At 53.0% G+C, this 9,217-nt stretch overlaps 1 protein-coding gene across 1 annotated transcript; it reads left to right on the plus strand.

The window, feature by feature from the left end:
- Nucleotides 1-645: 645 nt before the first annotated feature.
- ADPRHL2 (ADP-ribosylhydrolase like 2) lies at nt 646-3,073 on the plus strand. Its single transcript, XM_010193651.1, has 5 exons — nt 646-744; nt 1,571-1,778; nt 1,886-2,070; nt 2,161-2,261; nt 2,781-3,073. Exons 1-5 carry the CDS (start codon nt 677-679, stop codon nt 3,071-3,073), a joined length of 855 nt encoding a protein of 284 aa, XP_010191953.1. The 5' UTR covers nt 646-676.
- Nucleotides 3,074-9,217: the final 6,144 nt, after the last annotated feature.

Consider the following 9,217-nt stretch of genomic DNA (forward strand, 5'->3'; position numbering starts at 1 on the left):
TATGGGCACCCCTCAGTCCGGTCCCTCGCCTCAGCGGGGAGGGCACCTCCGTGGGACACCCCTGGCTGCCCCCAGCCCTGCTCTGGCGTGTTCCCCCCTGCACCATGGGGCTTGTCTCCCCCACACCGTGGGGTTTGTCCCCTCCCCGGGTGAGGCTGACCTGGCTGAAGCAGTGCCCAGCTTCTGCCCCCCACCCCGGGGCAGCTCCTGGTCCCTTACACCCCTGGCCGGTGTGGAGCGATGTGGGGGTGCTGTGCTCAGTGGAGCCCGGGGTGTCTCAGATCAAGTCCAGTCGTCATTTCGTTGTGGTCTTGTCCAGAAACGCAGCCCTGCTCGCTCTCCTCCGCTTGTCAGCGTGCACTGGAAACTCCTTGAAAAAGAGACTTGTTTGTCGCTTGTCTGTCTGTGCCCCTGCATAGCAGACGCTGTCTCGTGGCTCTTACTAATGTTGAAATGCTTTCAGTCTCGATCGTGCTGCGGGTGCAGCTCTCTTTGTGCCTTTTTACTCTGATGGCCATGGCTCGTGCTGAGCTCAGGTGCTGGGGAGCTGCTGGTAACGCTTTAACTGCAGCTGTAGAGATAATTGGGGCTTGGAGAACGGGGGAGTCTGTCCCTGGCTGGTCACTCTCTGTTTTGACCCCTCTCAGAAACGCTTTCGTACACGGACGACACGGCCATGAGCAGGTCGGTGGTGCAGTCCCTGCTTGCCAAGCGAGAGTTCGATGAGGTCGATATGGCCAAGAGGTAAGGAGGGCAGGCGGCTTCGGGGGCTGGGATGGTGCCATTTACTCATGAAGGCAAAACCTTCTCGAGATTTAACTCAGCGCTAAACTTCCCAAACTGCAACTGAAAACTCCAGTAATTTTCTGTGGAAGGGGCTAAGGCAAAGTCATTGTGAATTTGCAGAGGGAAGAAAAGAGAAGTGAGGGCTGATCCTGTAATCTATTGTGTGCTTTGCACTGTCCAGGAACACGCAGCGGCGTTGGCTTTAGAGTGAGGCAGGACGGGACGTGCTGTGTCACAGCCATGTACGAGTATTCACCTTGGTGGAGGACAGCGCTTAGACATTTCCGAAGCGCTTCCTTTCGTGTTTATTTGCTGCTATTTATGTTCGTACCTCCCTTAATTCGGTTTGTGAATATCGGTGAGGTCAGCTTCCGTTTGTTGTGATCCGTTTCCCTTTCGAATCCGCAGCCCTGGCAGCATTTGGTTCCACTTAAGGGAGGACATTTATTTGTTTAGCAAACTCCTCCATTGAACTCGAACAAAAGACTTTCTCTGTGGTTGTGACCCACAGAAATGTTTCCAGTTTGCTTCTATTTCAAGGCAAAGTCGAGAGGGAAACAAGTGGGCTGTGAGAGATGATTTTATACACCCTTTCCTCCGTTCACACCAAGTTTTGTGATTCTTCCCCTGCAGAACTGACTCACTTGAACCCTGGCCATGGCCAAGTGACCCATGTGTTATTGATTGACTTTACCGTGTGGCTTCACACAGCCTCTTCACGAACTGCGCCAGCACCCAAATACCCCCTGTGCTTTTTCTCACCTGCTGCTCTCGCCCTGTCCAGGTTTGCGGAGGAGTACAAGAAGGAGCCCAACAGGGGCTATGGGATGGCTGTCGTCAACGTCTTCAAGAAGCTGCTGAGCCCCAAGTGCAGCGACGTGTTCGAGCCAGCCAGAGCCCAGTTCAACGGGAAGGGCTCCTACGGCAACGGCGGAGCCATGCGGGTGGCAGGCGTCCCCCTGGTGTACTCTGACGTCCAGGATGTTAAGAAGGTGCTGTTCCTGGCCCTGCTGGGCACCCAGAGCTTTGGGAGGCCCCTGTTGTCAGTGGGTCTCATGGTGACCTCTCATGGCTTTGCTAACGCTGTTTTCATTTGCAGTTTGCGAAGCTGAGCGCCGAGCTGACCCACGCCAACTCCCTGGGCTACAACGGGGCCGTTCTGCAGGCCCTGGCCGTGCACCTGGCCCTGCAGGGAGAGCTCAGCAAGGAAACCTTCCTGGAGCAGCTCATCAGCCACATGGAGGATGTGGAGGCAGACGACAAGTCTCTCACTGACGCCCGAGCGTAAGTACCCGTGAGCAGCACTGGCTCTGCTGTGCGCAGTTTATTCTGCCTCTTCCCGACCTCTCCTCTTCACTGGACTCTCATTTCCAGGCTGGGATTTGAGGATTTGCCATTTTCAAGGCGCCTAAAGAAAATAAAGGAATTTTTGGAGCTCAGCAGCGTTCCCAAAGCAGATGTGTTGTTTGAGTTGGGTAAGGACCTTTCTTGCTACAAGTATGAGGAAAGAGCTGGCAGCAAAGTAACTGAGCGAGCCGGGCTGATGTGTCCTCCCCAGATTGTCCCCTTGTCCTGCACTGCCTGTCAGGCACAGAATGTGCTGGAGAGGCTCCCCGTGCTCACCAGAGACGATTCTGCGTCCTGACCCAGCGACTCCCTCTCTGTATTGGTGGGAAAAAAAGTCTTGCCAATTAAAACTAACATTTCTTAATAGTCTAAGATACCTTAATGGCTGTCAGACCTTCAGGTTGGATGGGAAGGGGTAGATTTGTGCTGCAAAATGATACTGGTGTAGCTGGGAGTTGTTCTCCAGGATGTGAGCAGTGCTGGGGAGCTATGGGGAGACTTCTGAGGGGCAGACTTTTGCACCTGGTTGTGATAAAATGGGTGGCACTGGTTTTGGAAACAACTGGCAGAGGGAAGCGGCGTTAGAAGGGAAAAGGTGCTGCTGCAGGAGGTTCTGCAGCACTGAAGGGGGTCCCTTTCATCAACAGGCAACGGCATCGCCGCTTTGCGGTCTGTCCCTACGGCGATTTACTCCTTCTTGCGCTGTATGGAAGCTGACCCCGACATCCCCGCTCACTACAACAACCTGCAGAGGACCATCATCTACTGCATCTCTCTGGGGGGAGACACAGACACCATTGCCACCATGGCAGGAGCCATCGCGGGGGCTTATTACGGGGAGGAGCAGATACCCCCGAGCTGGGAGCAGAGCTGCGAGGCGTTCCAGGAGACGCAGAAGCTGGCAAGCAGCTTGTACGAGCTCTACTGCCAGCGGCTCTGACTGGAGGGAGCGGGCGGTCCCCTCCGCCTCCCCGGTCCACGTGGGGGTCGATCCGCGCCGTTCACAGGCACCAGTGAGCCCCGGAGATGCTCGTGGCTGTGGGCTGGGAGCGGGGGGCGTGAGCTGGTTTGGCACAGAGGGGCCGTGCTTTTTGGTGATGGCTCAGCTGGGAAGTGGCTGCGTGTGGCGCCGTGGACGGCGGGTGCGTCTTGGAAGGGTACGGGAGCATCTGGTTTTCCGTGAGATTTCTGCTGCTTGCTTTGTCCCACCCTCGTGCCATTCTGTCATTGCCGTTTCTAGGCGGGTGTCTGACTTTCTTGCCGTTTGCCTCCACTCCTGTGCCGTGGTCTTTGTTTCAGTTGTCACTGACCTGTCCTGCAGTGGCTGTGATGGGCTCCACACCCCCTCAGAACACCAGTTCACACCGAGCCCACCAGTTCAGGGCTGTAGATGGGAGCGATCGGGGAGCACACGCCTGGAGGATGCCCTTCGTGGTGGCACAGGAACCCCGTGTTGTGGGGTGGGGATGCAGGAGGGTTCACCTCCCAGCTCTGCCTTCCTTAAAGGCAGGGGACTGGAGAAGGGATTTGTCTGCATCCAGTGCCAGGGTGGCTTTTGGTGCAGGCACTCAGGGTCCTGGTTGGCTCAGTGCTGCTGGAAGAGGGAATAACCAGTTACTGCTGGGGTGTCCTTTGCTTTGCCATCGTCCAGGTCCACCTGCCTGTGTCTGCATTTTGTGTTCCCCTCCGTCGCTGGCTTTCTCACTGCAGCTCCTCCAGTGTTTCCTGCTCCCAGTCCTGGCACCCTGCGGTTTCAATCCTGCCCCGTTTGTCCTGAGCAGCCAGCGAGGCCGCTGGTTCAATTTGTGGGTAGAGGTGGTTGTGAAACCCGGTGTTGCACAAGGCTGGGATTCCTGGTTCGGCTGCAGTCGGTGACAAAAATCACTTCGGCAGGAAGCAGAGGTTGCTGCTCGTGGTTGTAAAACTCTGTGCTTGATAGAAATCACCCAAACATGAAGGGAAAGGCAGGATAATTGGGGAGGAGTTTATCAGAGTTTAACAGGACTTGTGCGTTTGAAGCTGGTGCTGGTGGCCAAGGACATCTCGGCAAAGCGGTGCTGTTCCAGTCACATTTAAACCTCAGCCACGGGAGCTGACCGAAAAGGGAGTAACAGCTTGGGTTTGGTGTCTAAAAAGTATTAAAAGCTTGTTAATAATTGAAAACAAAAAGAAAGAGGCAAGCAGGTGGTGGGTCAGGGGTGTACCAGGCTGTGCTCACCTGGAAAATTCCAGCGTTTCCTGCCCTCTGCTTCCTTCCAGTGCCACCTTCTCTGTGATGCTTTAAGGGGTTTTCCTTGTATAAATGGGTTCCTGTCCCGAGAACACGTGCAGTTTTGGTCTGGTGTGTATTTATGTGTCGTGCTGCAGGTCTGAGATGTACAATGTCAGGTTTTTCACGTTGTTCTGCCAGAGGTGTGAACGTATTCACAGAGTTATTTAAAATAAGATCTTTTCCTTTTAAAGCAGCTTTTTAATTGTAAATGTTTGGACCTCGTGAAGAGCAGGAGAGCTCCTGTTTAAAAAAATACAGCTCGTTTTAGGCCAGAATTGAAAAGTGTACCCAAACACTTAGCTCTGACTTTCTCGGAAAGAAATAAAATCACTTCGTAATCTTTGTTAATGAGCCCCTGGTCTTGTCTCGTCCTTCAAGTCACGGAGTTGTGCTTCTGTACTAAATGACAAGAGGAGTCGTATGAAAACCTCTGGGCTGCTTCTCCCCACCCCATCCTTCACTTGAGGGCTCGACCTGAAACTACTTTGTTACGGCTTCTTGAAACCTGTCTGTGGAAAGCAGAACGGTGGTGGCTGGTGCTGGTGAGACCCGTCCTGCGTGCTTCATGTGGGTGAGTTTTAGTGCTGGAAATCCACTGTAAAATCTCCTTCCAGGCCGTGGCTCCTGCGCGGGAGCAGCGCAGGGCACTGAGGTTTGCGGGCACCCAGCAGCAGCGGCTCCTGTTGACAGCGGGGAGAGGGGGCTGCATCGATCACGCTGCAGGGAGGTTTCTGAGGAGGCCCTGGTCCTCCCTGGTCCTTCTGGATCCTCCCTGGTCCTTCTGGATCCTCCCTGGTCCTTCTTGATCCTCCCTGGTCCTCCCTGGTCCTTCTTGATCCTCCCTGGTCCTTCTCTTCCCTCGCAGGCTGTGACTGCAGCAAGGAGCCGTGCATGGATGGGGCTCAGCTGCTGGAGCCCACGACTCTCAGCAGCAGAAGCGCTTGTTCCTCACGCTCAGCTTTTGGAGGAGTCTCCTGGGCAGCAGCCGGGCTTCTCTGGATGGGTTTCACCTCTCACGAGCAGCATCTCCCCTTCAGGCCGGAGATCAGGTGGGAAAATGTGTTCTCTTCTCCTTATTCTTTTTACTTTCAGTGATCTGCTTCCAGGTGATTCACCATTGCTTCTGTGTGCTGCTGAGCTGCTTTTGCTGCTCGGGATGCAGGGGTTGGCTGTAGAGTAGGTCATGTAATGTAGCAAATATATATGGATATGTGTGTATATATATATATATGTGTGTGTGTGTGTGTGTGTGTATATATATATCTATCTTAATTAGAAAAATAAAAACCATAGAAGAGAAGGGCAATCCCCAACCCTTTGTCTTAAGTCCCTCCAGTCAATAATTGCCTGTCTGGAAGGATCCAGATTTCATCCTTGTTTAAAAATGAACTCCCGGATACCGGAATCTTCCACAATCACAACAGCCTTGCAGTGTCGCCTACATAAGAGCATTAATTACGGACACACGTGGGCTGGAGCTGAGGGGAACCAGAGTGAGAGCTCTGCAGGAGTGGTGTACGAGGCTGAGCAATCCCACTGATACCAGGACAAAGGCACAGCTTTTGTACAATAAGTTTTATTGATGTTTTGTCAATACAATCAAGTACTGCAGTTTTAGTTCTGAAGAGAAGGCCAGTTTCTGATCACAAAAAGAGTGCATTTTAAACCAACTTTTACTATGACAGACAGTGCACGTAGTAAGTATTTACAAAACTAAAAAACCTCTATATACTAGGTTAGGAATGAAGATACTAGAGGCGAATTTAAAAAAAATAGTAAGAATTTGTATATAAAAATGCACATTGTAATGCAGTTTTCATCATTAAAAATAGACATACTTCATCCAACCCAACCTTTCTCATTATTGTGACTGAAAACCAAAATCCCACGCGCTCACACACACGACAGAACATCATCCTTTCTGCTGGCGAACATCACGTACTCAGCACTCCAGAGGAAAACAACTCTTCCTGACAGTGTCCAGTTTGGTGCACAGCCTCCCTCAGCATCCTTGGTTTCTAGCCTAGCTCTATGTGCGTGTAACACCTTTGCCTTTCCGCCGCTGTGTGAATGCCAGGTTATGGAGCTGCAGAAAGGCGCCTACGGTGCACGCTCTGCGAGTGGAATTGCGAAACGAGCGAGTCCGTGGCCATAGCGAGCGCTTTTGGCGTTGCCTTTTTGCCAGCCAGAAGGAGAAGTTTTGGCTAAAATATAAAGCAAAACAAGCGCTGCGGCGTGGGTTGGCACGCGGTATAAATAAGTCGCTGTGAGGACGGGGACGAAGCCCCTCGCTGCAGCCTGTGCCTCGCCCCAGGGCTGCGGTGGGAGCCGGGGCCTCGCGTGGCCTCCAGCTCCGTCGCTCTGATCTGCCCAGGGAAGGCGCTTCCCTAAACACAGCCCCATCCCAGCACCCTCCTCCCGAGCCTGGGAGAAAACCTCTGAGCTTTTCATTTTAGGGTCTCTGTACGGCTCCTGTTCTGCTGGGAAATAACCCACTGCCATCGAAACCCGGTGGCCCTGACACCCCCTGCTCCGCAGTTAAAAACACAGAGGGGTCAGACGCTGGGGCAGCCTTTCAGCTCGAGAAGTCTCCATCTCGATATGAAACCCAACTTTATGTGGAGAACCCTTGGGGGGCACAGGCCAGCACCACTGTGCACTTCCTCCTGGTGTTCCTTACTTGCAGGGATAGGTGTGTTTTTAAAAGCAAGCCCTGGATGGCAAGAGCCAGACACACAGGACAGGGCTAAGGAGGAAAACAAGCGAAATAGAAAAAGAAAAGGTGTGGAAAGTCCATCTGAGGAACCATCCCAGTCCCAATTTGCTACGTTTCTGTGGCCATAGAGCAGCCTTTAGGTGAATCTAAGGGTAATAATTGTAACTCTTGCTCAGCTGCTGACAGAGCTGTTCTGTTTTCTCAGGGACGCGCCTTTGCAGAGAGAGGGGCACGCGGGGCAGCGCACGTGGATGGTCCCGCAGCGTGCTGCTCGCCTGGGGTGAGAGGAGCAGAGCGGCAGTGGCTGTTGATTCTACCGTGAGAAAATCTGCGGAGCAACGGGGCTCAGTCGCTCCCTCTCGCAAAGACAGAGCAGCCAAGTGGTCCGTACCCACGCAGAGCCCTGTAGCTCGTGCTCAGGTCGGTCACGTTTCAAGCTTTACTGAGACAAAGTGGGAACGACAGACAGATGGGATTTGGTTTTTTTTCATTTTTTTTTTTCTTATTTTTTTTTTTAACCTAAGTCACAGACGGGCACCCGCGGTGGTGCGCTGTTACAGGTACATATTGCACTAGACTTGTAAATAACATCGTTAAGTAGATAATAGCACCGTTGTAAAATGACTGAATGGAAATAGTTAGAACGAACGCTAATTTTTTTTTTTTTTTTTTTTTCTTAATTAAAGGGTCCCCTGAGAAAGGAGGGAAACCAATGCAGAAGTTTACACATCCCGAAATAGTGAGACAGCAAAAGCAAGTTGTCCGTAAGTGGCACTTCCAAGCAAGCACAACTGAACCTCCTGTCAAACCAGGCCAGAAGCTCCGTGCGCCGGGCTGGCAGTGCCGTCCTTGCCTTCTCAGGGAATACGATGCTGGCGGGGCCGAGGCTTTGGGCTGCGAAGGGACAGACAGGACAGAGCGAGCCCTTGGACTTGCCGGGGGATGAATCATCCCGAGAGGATCGTGGTTCGTCACGGGGGTCCCAGCTTCCCGCGGCGGCTCCGGAATCGGGCGTCTGTCGTCCTCCAGATACCAGTGCTGCGTGGTTTTGTTCCTAAAGGTGCCGGGGGAAGGGTTAGAAATAATATTTACTTCTTAGAAGAAGGTGCTTATGCAAAGTGTTCCACTTCTTGCGGTTATAAATCCAGCCACGCTGAGTGCGGGGTGAACCAGGGAGACTGCCCCGAAGCACAGTCTGAAAATACGGGCATCGGTGAGACTGAGACTTGGGCGTCTGATGGCTTGGGAAGGGAGTTTCTCAATCCGCCGTGGATCTCTGCCGCTGGGCAGGTTTGTGTGGAGTGCCTAGGTCAGCACGTGCAGCCGCCATCACAGCCGCTGTGTTGGTTTATTGAACTGGTGCTCAGAACGGGGCACGAGGGCCCTTGATGACGGAGCGGGAAGGTCCGGTTTTCCAGACAGCCCTCTCTGGATCCCAGAGCAGCTCCCTGGACAGCCAGGTCCTCGCCATCCCAAGCGCCATCCTGTGTTTGATGTCCAGTCACTAGGGTAAAATCTACTCCAAATAGGCTTTGCTGGGGAAGTCGCTCCCCTCCCTCCCCCAAAAAAGACCAGACCGATGGATAACGTCTCCTTTCCGATCACCCTCTTGACTCGCGGATCAAACAGCACGGAGCAAGGTCCCACCACAACGGCTTGCGCGTTCTTCCCAGTGATTTTTGTATTAATTTTAAAAAACTTTTTTATAAAAACAAAAAAAAACCCAAAACAAAACAAACAAAACAAAAAATTAAGACAGTTTATGGCTAAAGTGGGCGAGAAGGAAATGTGCCCAACAGCCGTTATGTGGGGCAGAGCAGGAACCCGGAGAAGGAGGAGTGGATGTATTCTGTGGAGTACAACCCGTTGGCCTGGTCCGAGGGCATTTGCACCCAGACTTGGTCGTTCTCCTTCAGTTCAAGCACGGCGCTGCCCGAGGCCTGGTCCAGGTAACCCTTTTTGTACTCGTCGTAGGTGTAGGTGGCGGGCACGTTGTTCTTGTAAAGCGCCACCCAGACGTTAGTCCCTTTGACGTGCACGTGGTAGGCGAAGTAGTAGATGCCGGAGACGGGGCAGGTGAAGATCCCGGTGACCGG

This window comes from Mesitornis unicolor, unplaced genomic scaffold (assembly GCF_000695765.1).
Source record: "Mesitornis unicolor isolate BGI_N332 unplaced genomic scaffold, ASM69576v1 scaffold41401, whole genome shotgun sequence".
Taxonomy (NCBI): Eukaryota; Metazoa; Chordata; class Aves; order Mesitornithiformes; family Mesitornithidae; genus Mesitornis; species Mesitornis unicolor.